General features: G+C 37.9%; 1 protein-coding gene across 1 annotated transcript in view; it reads left to right on the forward strand.

Annotated features, from left to right (window-relative positions):
- xylt1 (xylosyltransferase I) overlaps positions 1-19,479 on the forward strand; it is a 67,464-nt gene extending 47,985 nt beyond the window's left edge. Inside the window, exons 7-11 of the mRNA XM_058770331.1 lie at positions 2,463-2,639; positions 5,165-5,430; positions 8,117-8,312; positions 11,287-11,620; positions 14,487-19,479. Of these exons, the coding sequence (XP_058626314.1) occupies positions 2,463-2,639; positions 5,165-5,430; positions 8,117-8,312; positions 11,287-11,620; positions 14,487-14,809 (1,296 nt within the window). The 3' untranslated portion in view covers positions 14,810-19,479. The remainder of the gene's footprint in view (positions 1-2,462; positions 2,640-5,164; positions 5,431-8,116; positions 8,313-11,286; positions 11,621-14,486) is intronic.
- The last annotated feature ends 981 nt before the right edge of the window (positions 19,480-20,460 follow it).

Here is a 20,460-nt window from a genome sequence, read left to right on the forward strand (position 1 = left end):
AAAAAAAAAAGAGCTTTTTCGGTGTTCAGCCGAATAAGCAAAAAGACTGAATAAATTGTACCGAACAATGACATGATCAAATAGAGGCACGCACTAATGCAGCAAACATGACGGCAGTGTGGAAGTCTTAAAACTGTCTGAGAAAGATGCAAAAATCATTACAAGCACCGACAGCGAGAGACCGTTTAGTACTGCATCTCATGTCTCCGATGAGACGAGGAAGGGGTGGTTGTTGCTGGTTTCTGTATGATGATTAAAATTGCAAAATGGCCTTAAACAATTAAATACACTGCAGAACGTTATGTCTTGTAACACATGTATGAATTGCATTCAAACAGCGCTGCAGGAGCTCGCACCGCTGTCTCGTTAGCCAGGGTTCAAAGTACAAACCGCGAGGGAAATCTGCACTGAAACTGTTACTCGTTAGTTGCTCAGTAACACTTCTATGAATTTTTACAAGCCATGTGACAATGTGATACGTTCATCTTCCCAAATTAGTAATGAGAATAATTTATAAATCTGCTGCTGTCAACAAAAAAAAGCACTGAGGACTTCCTGCGGGTTTCTGTCAAAATAAAAGCTCCATCAACATTCATAAATGTTAGTATTGTAATATTACTGTTGTTCTGTTAAATAAAATTAAAAAGACAATAATAATGATAATAATTACAACAGCTCTATTAATACATTTATTATAACGTTATAATGTTCAAATTGGGATCTGTAATATTTTCTAATGTTTTAAAAGAATTCCCTTCTGTTCAGCAAGACTGCATTTATTTGCAAGCCTGATTCAAGAAGGGGGTCTCAACAATGGCCACAAAATATTATTTTACTAACTTAAGTTAAATTGTGCTTTATTGGTATAATGTCTGCTTGAATGTTAAAAAATGTTCAGAGTTAAATAAGTATTTTTAAATTGTTGTTTTGTATTAGTGTACGATGTTTAAAAATAATAATTTATTCCATGTAGTGTCCATTTCATTCATTTAACATTTAATATTGGAGGCATCCAAGGTATTTGACACATTTGAACTTTTTTTTTTTTTTTTAAGTAATGCAATAGTTACTTTCCCTGGTAATTGGTTAATTTTATAATGTAAATCAGTTACTAACTCAGTTACTATTTGTGAGAAGTAACTATAACTAATTACTTTTTTAAAGTAGCTTGCCCAACACTGGTCACTACAATTGCACTATAATGCTGCTTCTGCCACCTTATGACAGATTTACACTTCAAATTAGTTAGTCTGTCATCAATGACAGTAGCTCATTGGAAAAGGATGGAAATTGCCCTTCATTGTGTTTGCACTAATAAATGCTGCTGCCTGCCAGCTGCAATCACCAATAAAACGTTGTTCCATATTTATTTGTATATTGTCAGAAATATCATTATCGCAAATATTCTTGAAATATTGTGATATAATTTTGAGGCTGTATTGCCCACCCCTAGTCCTTACTACGTTTATGAGCCTTGAATGTGTCAGTTGTGTTGCTGTCAATGGAGGGTCGGAGAGCTCTCGGATTTCATCAAAAATATCTTAATTTGTGTTCTGAAGATGAACGAAGGTCTTATGGGTTTGGAACGACATGAGGGTGAGTAATTAATGACAAAATTTTCATTTTTGGGTGAACTATCCCTTTAAAACAATGGAAATTCACTATATAGAGAATATATTTTGCATTACATTTATTATTGCTTTTTTTTTCTTATTTTGAATAAATCTAAATGAATTTGTGAGTGGAGTTTAAGTTTAAAACGAGTAAAAAAAAATGGGGTAAGAAAAACTATATTATTCTTATATTCATAATAATATATATACTCTGAAAACAAATATCTTGCACAATTTTCATTGTGAATTATATGCGTCTTGTTTTAAGGATATTTAGATGTTTTTTCCTTCAAAAACAAGACAATAATAATGATCGAGACAATGGCTTTGCATTGCACAATATTCCAAGGATTCTGCTACATTAATTCACTAGATTGGCGTTTCATTAATATTTCTCACTTATTCATGAGTTTGAAGTTTACGATGATAAATTGAGTAAATTTCCAAAAAGCAAGATGAATTTGCATAGTTTTATTTGCTCATTTGCATTGCGTGTTTGCTCATTTGAAATGACTGTGTCAATGTGTTAGTTTTAATGAAGGGCTTTTTGCTGTGCCGCGGCGAAATTGGATTCTTCGCTCTGTCTAGGGCTAGTTATTCACCGCTGAGATATTGGATATTGTGGCTTGAGAAGGCAATTGGCCCTTTTTTACTGATGTAGACATTTAACACACTAGACCTCCTGACAGGGCCATTCTGTTAGACATCCATCTTCATTTTATCAGATGTCATTATTCTGTTTCAACCTCTTAGTCATCTATTTTCTTCTCTTTCTCTTCACCTCTCACCGTCCCTTCCTATTTATCATCCCCCTCCCCCTCCTCCCCGATTCTCTCTCTGTCTTCGCAGTCGTTCTTCCACACGGTTCTGGAGAACAGTCCGCACTGCGAGAGCATGGTGGACAACAACCTCCGCATCACTAACTGGAATCGAAAGCTGGGCTGCAAGTGTCAATACAAGCACATCGTGGACTGGTGCGGCTGCTCGCCGAACGACTTCAAGCCCTCCGACCTTCCCCGTTTCCAGGTGAGCGTCTCGTACCTTTCCCACGATGCTCTCAGCCCTCATCCGGAGCCAACAGGAACAGTTCGATGAACTCGATTATTAGTTAAACACTTTTAAAGCCTTTTCCATGACAGCGCTGACCTCACGCCCGAAGGAGACCTACGCCGCGTCCTGTTTAGTCTGAATAAGCACAATAGGCCTTTAATTTACCTTAAACAAACACCTAATAGCGTGAGACAAGCTCTCCAGTCAGTAGCGATTTCAATCGTGATTAGAAATCCAATGAGACTCAACTAAAGGAAAGCCTTTCTAACTCGTGCCTACACAGGGGATCAGTAATTAACTCTGGCCGGCAGAAAAGGACGATGAAGGATCAATCGCGAGGCGGTCTCTCATCAAAAGGATTCTGGTAGCGAGTCTAATATAGTGGAATGAGGCTGTGGAGCTTGACCGCAGCAGCCGATTCGCTTCTCTCTCCCCCCCTACCTTTGGTCTGGAAGTCTCTCATTAGCCTCCAGTACAGAGTCGATCCTAACGTGGTCATGCCCGACCCCGGTGACTCACTCTCTCTACTGTAAACGGAGCTCGAAATGAGTTTTAAAGTTGTCATTCCCAGCCTGGTGATTTTCACATAGCTGGCTGTGCTGTATTTTTTCCATTCCGAACTGCAACTTTGCATTTTCTTTCTCTGCCTGTTTTTCTCCATGTCGTGTTGCTTGCGGTATGGTCTCACATTAAACCATGTTCGGCAGGCCGTTTCCTCATAAACTCCCAACTGCGAGCTTGTGTGCCAAACCATGACATCATCACCGTGTGCCACATCAGGCGGATTTGCCACTTGTTGCTTTTTTCAAAACCAACCAGATGATTAAACCACGTTTATTTTTCCATTTATCCACAATGGTGGATCTTGATGTTCATATATTTGAATTAAAGTACAATTTTTTTTTTTTAAGTTATTTTGGCCCAGTTTGATCTATAACTAGCGTTTCCTGTTTTAAATAAGAGCTGGAAACCCAGAACCATCATCGGCATATTTCGAGCATCGCTAAATGTTTACAGCCACAACTGCTCTACATAATGGAGTCCTTTCACGGAGCCTGCGGTTAACTCGTTCAGGCCTGTGCTGGGGGAAGGGTCTGCGAGCGTTTAGTGGGTCATTATCACTGAAGGCATGCCCATAGTGAGTATTGAGTTATTATTCTGTGACAATACCTCCTTTCTCACAGACAGCTCTGAAGAAAACAGACAATGGGAGAGGAAGGGAGGCTTGAAATGTGTCATGGCAGTTCAGTTTTTATCCAAGCATTTCTCACCCCTCACCCTATAAAGGCCCAACCCATATAAAAGAGCTTTCTCGACATGCCTCTCCGAATCACTTTATTATATTTTTTTTATGCTTTCTCTTTCTCTCACATCTTTTGACTTTAAAAAGAAAAAAAATAGTTGATTAAATGAAAACTCGTGAAAGGAAATATTTTAAACAATTGTACTGGTCACTTTTTTTCAGTGCAATAATAATAATAAAAAGAATCACGAGCTGCGATATCTATTCCATGAGCAATATTCAAATAAATACATCAGTCCAGTTTAACCGTCTGAATGATTTGTTTATGAATCAGTCTTTTGAATCAGATCTTTCCAATGAATCATTTGAATGTAGTTCACACTCACAGTAGACTTTAGTGCTATATTGAATTTAACAACAGTTTTTAAAACATAAAGTTCTAGATCGCATAACTCACAACTTTCAGTATTGTTTTATGGAGTTTTTTTTTTTTCTCGGAAAGATGTTTTGTCAGCTGAATATGTTGTTAAATAACAGTACAATCTATTAAACGCACTGCATTTCTATCCCTCACAGTATTGTTTTCCTTATGGTGCTACCCTGGCTAAGGTCTATTAACGGTTTAAATGATTTGCTTACAAATCATACTGCTCTAGTTTTTCTGAGCTTTTTCTTTGGTGTTGCACGGAATAAAGAAAGCCATGTGGGGTTGTAAAGCCACGAGGATGTGTAAATGATGACAGAATCTTAATTGTTGGGAATTTTTGTTCCTTCGTGACTCGTGTTTTGATTTTTCCATCTTCTAGGACGTTCTCCTGAAAGATGTCTGTCAGGGGTCTGATGTTGCCTGAAAACTATTTCAAGCATGCAGATTTTTGATATTTTTGGTTCTTCACAGATGTCGTCCTTCTTCTTATCTGTTACACATGTTAGTCTGCGGGGAGGCGAGGTGGATGTGAATAAAAAGCAACACCACCGATTCATGCCAGACATATGCCACTTTGATTTTTATTTTTTTTTGCCTTCAATTATCTCTGGAGAATTTCCGTTTCTGATTCTTTTAGCTTTTCCCCCTTTCTAGCACACCACACTGGATGGTGTGCCACGCTTTTCGGTTTTCCGTCTCTTCGCTCTGTCACTACCTCTCTTTCTCTTCCTGCTTCTCACAGTCTCAGCAGGTTGTCTTGTCTATCAGCGTCTCTTTGTCTTCACACTCACGCTCTCAATTTTTTTCTCTCTCTGTCTTTGTCTCCATCAGCAAACCACCAGGCCCACATTCTTCGCAAGGAAGTTTGAAGCCAGTGTAAATCAAGAGATAGTGAATCAGCTGGATGCCTTCCTGTTCGGGAGTGTGCCCCAGGGCGCGCCAGGTCTCAAGACCTACTGGGAGAATGTTTTTGATGAAGCGGATGGTATTCACAGCCTGTCTGACGCACATCTCACTTACTATCATGCCTTCGCCCGATTGGGTCTGGCACGGACTGCCAACTCGTTACAGGGTGACACCAGTGACAACAGCTGCAGGTCAGTACGCAGTATATTGTACGATTCATTGAAGTGCTGTTTGTGTTTGGATCAGTGTTCCTCAAGGAGGGCCAATGCCCTGCAGAGTTTAGCTCAAATCTTGATCAAACTCACCTACCTGTGATTTTCTTGGGATCCTAAAGACTTTGAGCTTGCACAGGTGTGTTTGATTAGGGTTGGAGCTAAACTCCAAGTCTATCGTTTTGACCTGCTTGTGGTTTGCCATTGGCTTTTGTTGTATGGAAGAGAGCAGCTTGCACCTTTCTGAAAATCAGTGGGTTTGCTTCAGGACCCAGATTTTACACTGAAAATCACGAGACGACTTAAACTGGTTGATGGTAATTGAATTAAGATGGTTTCATGCTCTGCAATCGAAATTCATAATTCCACATTATAGTCAACACAAACTGTTTTTTAATCCTCATTGCAAGAGAACCTGTTTCACTTGTTTTACCTTCAGTCGGTTTATTCGTGATTTTCAAGGATTTCAAGATGACATCTCATTTGGCTAGCTTCTAACAAGTGACAGATGAATTTGCACCAAAATTACAAGGAATCTTTTAACGTTGTCAAGAAAAAAATATGTGAAATACTATAGAAAAGTACATTTTCGATCATTTTTAAAAGTGATTTCTTCTCATTTAATCAAAAGTGTCAGTACTACACCCTACTTTTGATTTATATTTAAATAAATATATTAAATCATTGGTATTTCGTTTCATACATTTTCAGCCCGCTGTGTTTTAATATGTTTTGAATTTAGTTTAATTTACTGTCCATTTTGTTTTAGCAATAATTTAATTAGTTGATTTTATTACGGTCGTACTCCATTATTTGTATTTCTCCATTAAGAAATATTTCAGATTACTTTTGACTTGAATGAATTTCAGTTGTGTAATGATTCTGCGAATATCCTTTCTGATTGACATCCCACCAATCACCGCTCTAAATAAATTATATCGTTTAAAACTTCATCATTTTCAAATGAATTGTTCCTCTAACATTTGTGTGTGTCCATGTTTTTGTTAGTGTGGGTTTTTCATAGTAATTATCTTTTGTGTATATTGGCACTCTGGCTATTCTGAAAGCTGAAGAAGTGCACACTCATTTGTGCTGTCTGCCGAGGGAAGCGCAGCTTTGTTTGATCTCACTCGCAGCAGATCTAAAGTTCCTCAGCTGTCCAAACATCTGTCATTACTGAGAGAGAGAGAGACGGACGGACAGAGAGTTTGTCAGTCTGGCTGCTGTGTTTGTGTTTATCAGTGCAGTAATGCCTGGCGTCGCTGCTGGTTCTGTGCGAGGAGAGCGCCGCTGCGTTCAGACAAGTGAGCCACAGTATTTGGACCCTGCAGAGGGACTCGTCAACACAAGGAGGCGGTTGTTGCTGGCCGGTGGGGGTTGGGTGGTGGCGCTCGGGGTCCACGAGTGAGGCAGCGCTCTGTTTTTCGCAGCCCTCTGTGACATCAGCGGTGAGAGGCTGAGGTGGGCCGCTTCAATAGCTGCTCTGTTAGTCCCTGCGTGCTGCCCACCTCCTGCGGTGACAGAGGACGGGGAGGAGGCGGGGGCGGCCGCACCGGTGTAAATATTTGCTGTTCTGCTTGTCAGGCGAGCGGTGCTGGGATGGAGCACCTCCAGCCTGTGCTGGAATACTGATGAGAGTGCGGCGACGGAGCTCAGGGTGGAGATCGCCGTGAGAGCAGCCGTCCGCTCCGCATGGCCGCCTGCGTCTCTATCAGCTCCTGCTGCTCCTCCTTCTGTCTGTCTGTCTCAGTGTCTCTCAGCCCAGCGCTTCACTCACCTCTCTACAACCCCACGTCTAGAGAAAATAAACTTGACTCAGAATACAAAATGATTGGTTTTTGTTGCTCAGAAGTTTTTTCAGCTTTTTTTTCCAAGTGAAGAGCTTGTTATCAAAGCCAGAAGAAACTTTGACAGTTACTGGTCGAATAACTGGTCTTAAGGAAGTCCTGTATTTGTTTTTACAGTGCAAACGGTCTAGCATTTTATAAAAAAATATATATTTATATACACAACCATTCAAAACATTTTTAAACGTTTAAGTCTCTTATGCTCACCACAGCATTTATTTGATCAAAAATACAGTAAAAACAGTCATATTGTGAAATATTATTACAGTTTTTAAAAAATTGCAGCCAGTACTTCAGTCTTCAGTGTCACATGATTTTTCAGAAATCATTATAATATGCTGCTTTGGTGCTTATGAAACATTCTCATTGTGAACAATGTTGAAAATGGTTGCACTGCTTAATATTTTTGTGAAAATAGTGTTTATTTTAGGAAGGGAAACTTTTTTTTCTTTTGGACCATCCTTTTACTCTAACTTTGATTAATTGAATGCATTCTTAAAGATTAAAAGTATTACTTTCTTTCAAAAGACCTCGAGCTAATGAAAAGTAGTGTATACAAGGAAAAATGTAAACTGATCTATGTGGAAATATCTAATGTGGAACATTCCTCAAGTTAAGCCATCAAAAATATATATTTTCAGAAAAAATTCTAAATGCTCATATAAATTAATAACATGACCAGTAAGAAAAAAAAAAAAAATGTAAATCCCCAATGAAGGCCCCTTTGGCAAATGTGGCTGAAAGTTCATTTTGGACCCTAAATGCTAGTGTTGTGAATTTGTTAAATGAGGGTTAAATGACTTCTTTTGTGTCTTTAGGTATTTTGCCATGGGACATCCTGTGTCTGTCCACATCTACTTCCTGTCTGATGAATTCCAGGGATACCTGGTCAGGCATCATGCCACCAACCTGGCAACCAGCAAACTGGAAACCCTGGAGACCTGGGTCATGCCCAGACAGTTCTTCAAGTTCACTAATCCACCCAATACCTTCAACAGACTGCAGTTTGCAGAGGTTAGTAAGCTCACTTTATAACAACGCACACGCTGTAGAGGAAATGTTTTCGTCTATGCCAATAGTTCACGGATGATGGGTAGCACATTTATGTGTTTTCTGTTGGTCATTTTTATTCATGAACAGAAACTGTCATCCCATCATGCAGTGTTTCATAAATAAAAGTTTTAAGACAATGCGTATTTTGTTCCGGCTCACTGCAGTAAAAATGTCTTGGCAGTCTATAGGTGCTGAATCGCCCCCGCGGTACCCTCAGAATGTATGCATTGCTGAGAAAATTGACCTCCGAATATTATTGGCAATCTTACACTGCTGCACATTGTGCTTGACATACTCCGTTAAACAACCAATAATTCAGGCGTTCTTCATTGATTTAGCTGTCAGGCAGCGCCATACCTGTCATCTTGCCCTTTGGCGTAATCAGTGATTTGTCTGCCACGAGTATGGGGATAAAATAATGACTTCACGCTGAACTGCCCTCAGTTTATCTGTTGGAAGCCAAGGGTACATGTTTGGTTTCAGACACAGGAGATAGATGTGGATAGATGACTTTAAACTGCATATGAACATCTCTAACTAGTTAAAAAAAAAAAAAAATGTTTATTATAATTATACACTTCCTCTGCTGATAAAACTGACAAACAATTCAAATTAAAGGTGAACCATCACTTTTCTCTATTTTAAATTAAAATATTTAATGTTTAATGTGTTAATAATAATAATAATCTGAGTAATAAAAAGAAATATAAAAATCTTTGTTTTGTGATGCATGCAATTTCTCAGATGTATATTTTTCATTTGAAGACTCGAGTAAAGGCTGCTTAAATTTTATTTTTGCCATCACAGGAATAAATTACATTTTAAAGTATAATAAAATAGCAAACAGTTATTATACATTGTAATGATATTTCACAATATTACTGTATTTTTGATTAAGTAGATTCAGGCTTTATGAGAAGAAGAGACTTCTTCAAAAACATGACAAAAATCTTAAAGACCCCAAACTTTTGAATGGTAGTGTATATCATGTATTTTATATATATAAAAATGTATGACTAGTACATGTTCCTAATTCATCTGTGTGGCAAAAAGTTAATTTTGAAGCCTGCCTGGATGTCATTTCCCAGCATCCGTCCTTGGGGGACACCCATAGACAAGACAGTAGAGCTGTAAAGTGCTTAAACCAAGTCCAGCTGGGTCTCAGGCATCTTCCCCTTAGAATGATCAAATTGATTTGCTGTGTTTTACTGAGGTGAGGGCACGGCCGAGGAGGAATATGGGACAGGTCAACCGTAAGAGACTCCCGCTGTCTGTCACGTCCTCGGTAGAAATTTCTGTTGTTTCTAAGAGTGGCCAGAGGAAGCTAACGTTATACGGCTCCAAGCCACCAGCACCCCCCATCCCACAAGTCAAATTACCTCACAGTGGGAGAAACATTACACTGGGCACTGCTGATCGGTTGATGCAATTATGCTCATCTCTGCTGGTACTGGCTGTCCCAATTGGTGCCATCTGTTTACTTTCGATGGGATCTTGTGCAATTCATTTGGCTGTATGTGCCTCTCTTAGGGAGCCACCGATATGTACAGAGCTCAGGGACTGAATTTTAAGGATACAGAAAGTTTGTACAGCTTCCATAGCAATGAGGGCCTGGGCAGTATCTGGAGTGAACTGACACATCTCTGCATCAAGAGTGGCACACTCTGTCTCAGAGCCCCCAGGACTGTGTTCTCTTCCTGCCTCACTTTTACTGTTTCTGCCTCTCCAAGTTTTCTTTAGTTCAGTGATTCCCAGCTGGGGTTGTATGTTAACCCAAGGGGTACTCTGGCAGGTTCCAGGGGGTGCTTGAAGAGATGTTACTTAAACCTATGCAAACGTGTTGAAAACTGTGTTAAAACTATATAATATTATGAGAAATGTAATGAAACAATAAAATAAATATTAATATATTTATATAATAGCATAACAATTATTTTCAGATTATGTTGAGTTTAATGATTTTTCGTTTCCTTTTTTAAGTAAATTATAATGTACAGTGTTAAAAAAGATTTCTATTTCAAATAAATTTGTGTTCTTTTAAGTTTTATATTCATCAAAGGGTCCCACTTTATATTAGGTGGCGTTAACTACTATGTACTTACATTTAAATTAATCATTTGATACAATGCACTTATTGTGTACATACATGTTTTCACATTGTACTTATATTTTTAAAAATACCTATATGTAATTACATCTGTAATTAATTTCTGAAATTAAATTTATAATTACACTGTTGACTCATCCCTTACACCTTAACCCACCCACACCACCAAACCTGTCCCTAACCTCACCCATATCCCACCTCAATAGCAGCAAAAGTGTTTTGCAGTACAATACAATAATAATACATTGTACTTATTTTTTGATGTAAGTACATAGTAGTTAATGCCACCTAATATAAAGTGTGACCCATCAAAGTATCACGTTTCTACAAAAATATTAGGCAGCACAATAATAATAAATATTTTTTGAGTGGCAAATCAGCATATTAGAATGATTTCTGATAAATCACATATTAAAATATATTCAAATAAAACAGCATTGTAGTAACATTAACAATGTAGTAACATTACATTGTAGTACTATTATGCAATATTACTGGTTTAATGTATTTTTCATTAAATAAATGCCTTAAGAGCTTAAGAGACTTCTTTTAAAAATATTAAAACATTTCACTGATCCCAAACTTTTGAACAGTATTCTATGTGTTTGTGATTTATATGTGAATTGTTTTATCAATGATTTAAAAGTGACTTAAATATAATTAATTTTCATGTTAAATGATATCCAGAGCAAATGGGAACATTGTTTTGTGTCAATAAAGGGGTACTTGAACCTTAATCACGGGGCTGGGAAGGTTTATTAGGCTAAAAGATTGCTCTTGACTTTCACATTAAATATCTGTTTTGGGATATTTTCTCTCAAACATCAGATTGGAACAGACTGGGATGCTAAGGAAAGGATATTCCGGAACTATGGGAATCTGATGGGACCCATGGACGAGCCTGTGGGAATGCAGAAATGGGGGAAAGGGTCAAATGTGACTGTGACTGTGGTGTGGATTGACCCCACCAATGTCATCGCTGCCACCTACGACATCCTGATCGACGCCAGTGCTGAGTTCACTCACTACAGGCCACCGCTGAACCTGCCCCTGCGGCCCGGCATGTGGACCGTACGCGTGCTGCACCACTGGAGCCCTGTGGCGGAGACGCGCTTTCTCATCACTCCCATGACCCACCACAAACACCTGCCTATACGCCAAGGTGAGAGTTGCACTACATACTGAAGATCACAAAGATTCACAAACTAATTGTTCTTTTTCTTTTTTTTCTTTTCGGTTTATCTGATTCCAAAGTGTGAGAATCTTCAGTGTAAGAAATCACTAATAAAGATGTATTTAAAAACATTTTTCATCAAAAAAAGGAAGACAAGAATACACTGTATGTAAACAACCTATTTTTTGAAACAAACCATACTGTATGAACAAAAAAATTCCCTAAAAATTAATTAAACTTCTTAACGCTACTCTTTACAATAGTGTTCTTATTGTTATTAAATTAACTAAAATTAACTATTTAATATTATAACCGTTTAATTTAATTTAAAATTAACTATTAAACTATTTAATTTAAAAGGATGTATTAAAAATAGTTTTTGTCATATGAAATAAAGCTGAAATATAATGACATAAATATTTGATGAAAAATGTAGACAGAATGTAAAAAAAGATTTTGTAACACTTTTGTATAGAGTAGTTGCTTATTAGCACGCTTATTATTAACATTTTGGCTGTTTATTAGTACTTATAAAGCCCATATTCTGCATGATCATATTCTACATCTCTAATCCTACCCAATACCTAAACTTATCAACTACCTTACTAAATATTAATAAGCAGCAAATTAAGAGTTTGAGGCAAAAGTCGTAGTTAATGGTTTGTTAATAGCGAGAATTGGACCTTAAAATAAAGTGAGACCGAAGATTTAAATTAGAAAGTTTCCCTCGGTGACTAATATTATTTACTGATACTAAAATAAAATTTAAATTAAATCCAAACAGAAAAATAAAAAAATATATAAATAATATAAATGACATAAAATAACTAAAATGAAAATAAATAGCTAATTCAAAATCTAACATATGTAATAAATTAAACTATAATAGTATATAAACACTGGATTAAAAATATTTTTCCAAAAATAGATAACCTCCAATCCACCTGTGCCAGCACGACATACACGGCCTACCAACAAAACTGAAAGCTAATGTGGATGTTAAAATACCTTCTCCAGTCCAAGTTAACAAACATCACTTCCACAACAAACAACTAAACTGGCCATCGTAGCATAGAATATCACTGGAGAAAATGCTCCGCGTTTGAAGCTTTGATTTATGTGCTGTTCCAGGCTCGTATATTTAAAGCAGAATGAGAAATGCTCCTTCCTCCAGATGTAATGACTAATACTCTTGCATTTCGGGTGCTTTTTTTTTGAAGACCATAGTCTGACACTATGGTACACTGTATATTAAACTGCTTCAACCTTTCAGGTCATCCACCCCCCCTGCTTTCAAAGGCACTTTCTGCCTTCACGTCTAGCTCTGTGCCTGGGCCGCTTGCTTGCCTATATATAGCCCCGGCTCACAGTCACGAATGAGTAATACACCATGCCGGGTCACCTTTCATTGGAATAAACTCCAAAACATTACAGTGCAGGGGCTGCGATTGCTATCTCTAGCCCATTAGGGACATTTCGAAATAAGAGTGGTGTGCGGTCATCAGCGGATCTGTCCTCAAAACGCTCCTAATGAGGAAGAGCTTGTGATTGCGGTTCGGTGTGGGAATGGGCGGGTGATAAACACACGTGATTTACCAGACTGTTGTATGATTAATGTCTACGGCAGGACCCGAGTTCTTTTGCTCGCCGTGCATCTGCACCCACAGCTAATAAAAGTTTATGGAGTGTGTTTATGCGGCCCAGGTCGGGCGGCACGCTGTAAGCAACGACGCCATCCTATCCATGCACTTCCTGTGAGTGTAATATGGCATGTTCTGGAAAGGAGGTGGGCCAACCTGGAGAGGGGGGTCAGGAAGAGACACAGAGGGTGATCTGTGAAGGGCGGCTGGAGAGAGAAGTGTGAGGAGCCCGAGGAATTCACAGCTTTACCTCCGTCCTAACAGTTAAATGAGCTGTTTTTAGCCGTCTGGTGTTAGATTATGTGATGCAGACTAGTGGTCTAGATGCGTTTAAAAATAAAACAAAGTATAGATATTTTGTGCCATTTTCACAGAGATTTTGTAAAATCCCATCTGCATGTTTTTTTTTTCTCTCTTTTTTTTCATGCCCTCAAAAAGAGACTTAATGTATTAAAACTTAGTAAAAGTTAAGTTACAGCATGAAGCTTCTTGTGGCTGGAGATTTTCTTAGAAATCTTCTGTAACATCATAAATGTCTTTACTGTCACTTTTGATCAATTAATTGCATCTTTGCAAAATATTTAAAAGAAGATCTAATAAAAATAACATAAAACATAATTATTAAATAACATAAATATTTTAGAGTATATTCAGTTAGGAAACCAATATTAGAAATTGCATTAATATTTCAAAATATAGCTGGGGGGGGGTTTTCTGTATTTTTTTCTGATCAAATAAATACAGCCTTGCTGATCCCAAACCTTTGAACAGCAGTGTAAATAACTCTGATATAACATTGGTTTACATATATAGATTTGTACCCAGACAAAAATAATAATCTCGTTGACATATGACCAATAGCCTTCCATCCACCAGCTAAACACACAAATTCAGCACAAACAAAACATAAAGCTAATGTGGATTTTAAATACATTATCCTAAGTTAACAAACATTAGCTTTAAATTTCATTGCGCAAATATAAATCCATGAATGACATTGTTTTATAACTCCCATAGCTGAAGAAAAAGCAAAAAGTCATCTCTTTTTTTTTTTTTTTTTTTTTTTTAAATGAAATCAGTGGGACTGTTCTTTATTTTTCATGTGTAAAAATGTTCCAGCGAATTCAGTCATAATCCTAGTTTTGCTTTGCTTGCATTAAGTCCTCGTGCATCCTCATGGAAAAAAACCCTCTTTTTCCGTCTCTCTCTCACAGAGGATGCTTTGAGAACGCACAACGGGCCGGCCAAGAACAGCTACATGGAGCAGAGCTTCCACGGCCTGAACCCCATCCTCAACATCCCGGTGCACCTGGGTCAGGTCGAAGCGGCTGAACACAACGCAGAGCTTACAGGGAACGAGCTGGAGCGCTGGGTGGACAGTCTAGTGGGCGAGGTGTGGTCGGCTGTGGACTTGTGTTCAACAGGCCCCAGTGGTTGTCCGGTCATGCAGACTTGCAGGGAAACGGTGTGGAGCTCTCTCAGCCCGGACCCAAAGTCCCAACTGGGCCCACCCAAAACCAACGGACGAATCAGGTAGCAGCATTCACTGCCCTGAAGACTCGCCTTTTTTCATTTCTTAGGCCATTTTGTTTTTATTATTTATTTTCCAGCATCGCTCATGTGAATATGAGCAAAACGGCCCTCTCCCAAACGCAAGAAAGGGCCTCGAAAGTGTACGCTGGGAAGTTTCTGATGATTTTATTTTATTTTTTAAATGTGTGCCCTCTCAAACTCCGAGTGCTCTAGTGATGTGAGTGCTGTCAGGCTTCTCTATATTTAATTTATTTTGATTACTGTGATTGAATCTTTGTCAACTGGAAGCAGCATGTGATGCCTAAATGTAGGTGTTACAGCTGAATGCTGGGATTGGGATTTTAAGCACAGAATGGACCTTAACACTGGTTGTAAGACCAAAAGGTATGTTTGTATAGTAAGCCTCTATATTTAAAAACAAACACACTTGCACCTAACATAAATGAATAGATAGAAGGAGTGTTTTTCGACCTATACCTTATTAAAACCAATGTTTGAGATCATATATAACTGTCTGTAGCACAACATTGTGTGTTTCTTTAGTTTTTAGAAAAATAGTTCCATTTTTATAAGGCTTTCATTGGATCAAATGCAGTCAAACAGGCATTTAAAGCCTTCAAACTCCCCTAATAAAGTCTCCTGTTTAGTTTTAATAAGTTATTGGTTGAAAAACATCTGGTTTTCATAAAAACTGAGCTTTTGACAAGTAAAAGAGATCCAGTGTTGTGCAAGATGCCAACCTCCACAGAATTCTATGACCTTTGGAGGCAAAGAGGTCGCAGTTAGTTAGTCTGTTCAAAAATGTATCACTCTTCTGTATAATCAAAATGGCCTTTTTGGTTATACTTTTGTAGTGAGGGTAGCTACAAATAATAAAAAAGGACAAATAATTGATCAGTTGCTAATCTGGAAGGATAAATATTTAGTGGTATGCTAAACTAACAGGCTTATAGGCTAGAGATATGCGAAGGCTGGAGAGCTTGCAAGCTAACGGAAAACAGAACAGGAAAGGTTTTATTTGAGCATTTTTAGCTTTAGTTATGTAATGTGATAGGTGATGCATTCTACCATTCAAAAGTTTAATGTCAGTGATATTTTTAAAGAAGTCTCTTATTCCCACCAAGGATACATTTATTTGATCAACAATGCAGTAAAAACAGTAATAGTATGAAATACTGCAAATTAAAATAACTTTTTCTATTGTAATATATTTTAAAATGTCATTCATTCCTTTGATGGTGAAGCTGAATTATCAGCATCATTCCTCCAGTCTTCAGTGTCACATGATCCTTCAGAAATCATTCTGATATGCTGATTTAGTGCTCAAGATGCATTTCCTATTACCATCAGTGTTGAAAACAGCTGTGCTGCTTTTTATTTTATTTAATTTATTTTTTATTTTTTTAAACTTGATGCATTTTTTAAAAATATAAATAATTTATAACATTACAAAAGTATTTACTGTCTCTTATAATCAATTTAATGCATCCTAGATTAATACAAGTATTATTGTCTTAAAAACATCTTACTGATGAACAGAAGTGCAAAATTGTTTAGCTAGCAATTTTGTTTTTGTGTTTTACTAACTTTTCTAATCAGGCGTCAATACAGGATTAAGTTGTTTTAGTCAATTAGTTCGCTTTATGGTCCAAAGGGAAAGGATTCTGTGGAGAGGTCAAAACTTGCACGATACCGAGCTGCAATTCTGTGAGCGAGAGAGTCTCGAGTATCTTGTGAGACGGTCTGAAGTGTCGTTCTGCTTGTATGCCGTTCCTCTTCAGACTGTCGAAACTTGAAATGGAAGGTGCCAGCTGTGCTGGCGCAGCACGGAAAAATATGTAATTTCTTTGCCTTTTTATTGTTTATAATTTTTCCTTTCCCCTGAACAGAGGTACTGGGTAGCTGAGTTGGGTTGTAAGTTGGCTATTTATTCATGTGTTTATATAAATGAAATAGATATTTTTTAGTCAATGACTAATGTCTATATGCTGTTTTTGCAGCTCATTCAATACCTTTTGTAAACAAGCTGCCTTTATTTACAAAGGCTATCATCCCAAACATATTACAACTATAAACACAAGATGCGGTACTAGTACGGGCGTTAGTAAAAAGACCTTCCTGCCCCTCCACCTGAGGTCCATCTGTTCACTTGACAAACGTCGAGCTCATTGGGAAACTAACTGGATGAATGATCTTAAATGACCTCAAGAACTGAGATTCCAGTCATGCTGCTTGTCGTTTTCTTTATTCTAGTGTTTTTATACGAGCCAGTGTTTGGTACTTTCGCCATATATTGCTCAAACGAACAAAAACTGGTTGGTAGCATCCATGCAATTTCAACATGGTTCCTAAAGTTCCTGGGCTCAGTCTCTTCTCTGCACGTACGCCGTTTGGACGTCACATTTTCCAGATTGGGCCGTCCGGATTACTCACATCCATAATAATGATAGGGTGGCCTCTCAGATCTGACTGAGATGTATTTTTAGTGAGGAAGATTGCAAGCTTGCTGGACTCTACAGTTTGCATTGGACCAACATTTTCTCCATTTTTACAAACCTTTTATGTTTCTACATTGCAAATGTACGACTCCATATTTAAACTGGGCTAGTGTGGCTTGTTGCACTCTCTCATTTGAGGAGCACGTCTCCTCTGGGACTCTGTGACCCTGGCCTAGACATCACTTTGTATGCAATCTGATTGTTATCTGGTCCTCAGAGATGTGGCGTCCCGCCCGGGGTGAGCAAACAGTGAAATGTCATTGCTGTCATGTGATCCAAAGGAGGATGCGACCTTAAAATTTCAATAAAGCACTCTTGTCATTCATATGTTCCCAGCAGGGTGCGAAATGGGAATGCATTGTTATTTAAATTTTTCAATAGAGCGTCTAATGCTTGTCTAAGTGGTGTTACATCCGTACTGTACGTGTGAAAGTGCAAATTATTTGATATTCTTAAAAGAGAAACGATATGAAATTATCTATTCACATACATCTCATTGACTTCTGACTTACGATCTTGGCTGTAAGTGAGGTTTCAGCCACTGGATAGTTAAATGTTAATGTTAAGAACCGTTTTACGCTTAAAGGTGAAGTGTGTCATGTTCAAATAATCTCTTATTCCAGTTCTGTGTGCAGATTCCTCCCAATGAGTGCAAACACTGTTTTTGCTAAAACTGCTCTGTTTGCTTTAGTTTGGGGCAGGGTGAGAGATGGAGCGTGGCCTAAAACGATATGTGTTCAACTTCGGCTTGATTTAACCGTTTTGCCGCTTGTCGTCAGGGAATGAGTTAAAAAAGACGTCAAGTCAGACACTTTCTGCTTCCTGTAATGTTGCTTGCTCTGTTTGTGTACGTTATTACAGATGAAGTGAAGTCAATTACATAGACGTTCCAGTCATTTTCATGCAGAAACAGAAACATTTTTCATTCAATACTTTATATGTACTGCTTAATACAGAGCCTGTGTTCAACATAAGCATATACTATTAAAAACAGTTTTATTTTGATAAATATGCCACAATATAACATAAAGAGTTTTTACTGTTACGAAAAAAGATTTCTGAGCAACTGAAGGTGTCTGAAGAATAAACACTCATTGCTGAATCTAAGCCCATTCTGTAACAGCTGTGTCATCAACAAAGCTGCGCAGACTGTGAACACTGCTCATGAATTGTTCTCATAGTGCTTAATGGCATAAGTCAAAGAACATATTTTCTAACTGGCATGCACTACTTCAAGAAGCTGATTGGCCTGTGCAGCGCCTCATGAAGTCAGATACGTCTAATAATATTTGCTTGTTGCTATACAAATTACACACTTCACCTTTAAAGGGATAGTTCATCCAACACTGAAAATTCTGTCATGATTTACTCACCCTCATGTTGTTCCATCTTCTGTGGGACACAAAAGAAGATTTTTTTGAAAAATGTAATTAAAGTCAGTAGGCTTCAAAATAGCACTGGCCCCCATTGACTTTCATTGTATGGGGGGGGGGGAGACAACATTTCTTCATAAATGTTTTAAGATCTCTGCAGTGGGCGAATCTAACCTCACAAGTACAGCAACATACCTCTTTCTTTCACATTACCTTCACAGAAATATCTAATCTGACATTCACATTGAAATGATATTTATTACCACATCTCTGTCATCTCTTCTGTACTATAGCTATTTTGGTAGGAATGACAATGTAAAGTTTTTTTTTTTTTTTTGTATTGGACTGATGTTCATAAAGTGTTGTAAATAACCTTGTTTTTAAAAAGAAGTGTCTAAGTGGGTCAGGTTTTGGTGTGTTGATTGGCACTGTATAGACCGTCAAAATTTTCACGTGAAGGGTTTGTGAAGGGCTGTACAAGTCTTGAGTGTGGCTCTTAATGAACATTTTTGCCTTTCAGAGAATCTTACGCCAGATTGCCGTTCTCTGTGCTGGAATGTTTTGTTGAGCAACTGTTGCACAATTTATTTAAACTCTTCAGTCGGAGGGGACCTCTGTGCCTTAGCTGTTGTTCCCAACCTTTGTGTCTGTAAGCATCGAACATGTCGTCTCTGTATCTTTCATTTCTCCACGAAACCAAAAAACTGCTGTTGTAAATGCCTTCTGTATCAATGTTCTTTTAGTTTTGCTGTTCTTTTCTTCATACTGAATTTTTGAATAAAAAAAACACCTTTGTCATCTCATTTCTCCTCATCAGACAGTGCTTCACCAGTAACAAGGCAGGAGAAGCGCTTCTGCAAGCTTTCTACTTCTAAAGACAGTCACATTTGCAGTAGATAAACCCGCTGACATGTGGAGCGCTGTTCCTTAACGCCGTTACAAGAGGGTGGAGATGAGAATCTGGTGCTGATGGGGTCCCTCAAGCTGTGTGTGGTCCCCTGAGGCTGATTTCAGGACTCCCCGCATCCCTCTATCCAGGATCAAAGAGCCACTTTTAGCCCATCGATCTTGTGCTACTTCCACCGAATTACTGAATAGGAAAAGGCAGTCTAATTAGCAGCTACACGGCACACACCTGTCTCACCTGCAGCGTGGAAACACAGCTGTCCCCTTTTTAGCGTGTCTGTCACTGCTTTGACAGTGTGTACTGATGTAATCCTGCAGGGCTAAATAGATACTGATATGGGTAGTTAATTGTTACCACCCTCACCCTCCATCTGCAGCCTGGCAGTGGCGCTTTAGGACGCACGCATGCTTTCTTAACCAATCTGTGAGATTTTTAATCTAGACAGTGAGATGTTTGACTATCACTCGCAAATGGTATGAATGCAGCACTGAAAGACCATGCTGAAATCATCCCAAAATAACCAGCAACAGGGTTATCAGGACCTTGGCACGAAGTGGAAATGTATCGACATGACTACTTGCAAAAAAATAATAAATAAATACATTTTAAATTTAATTTATTCATTTTTTTATTTGATTAGAATTTGTTCCTTTTAATCATTTATTTTAAATGGACCTATTTAAAAAATACTTTTTATATTATTACAAATTTACTTTGTAATAATATATAATGCAAACATATGTATGATATACAATATATTTACAACAATGGCCTTTATTACATGACATCTTACCAAATAAAAAATACACCATTTATGAACTTCATACAAAAATACCAATTAATTCTATTACCATTATTATTTAATTCAATAATAATA

Source organism: Onychostoma macrolepis, chromosome 03 (genome assembly GCF_012432095.1).
Source record: "Onychostoma macrolepis isolate SWU-2019 chromosome 03, ASM1243209v1, whole genome shotgun sequence".
Lineage (NCBI taxonomy): Eukaryota > Metazoa > Chordata > Actinopteri > Cypriniformes > Cyprinidae > Onychostoma > Onychostoma macrolepis.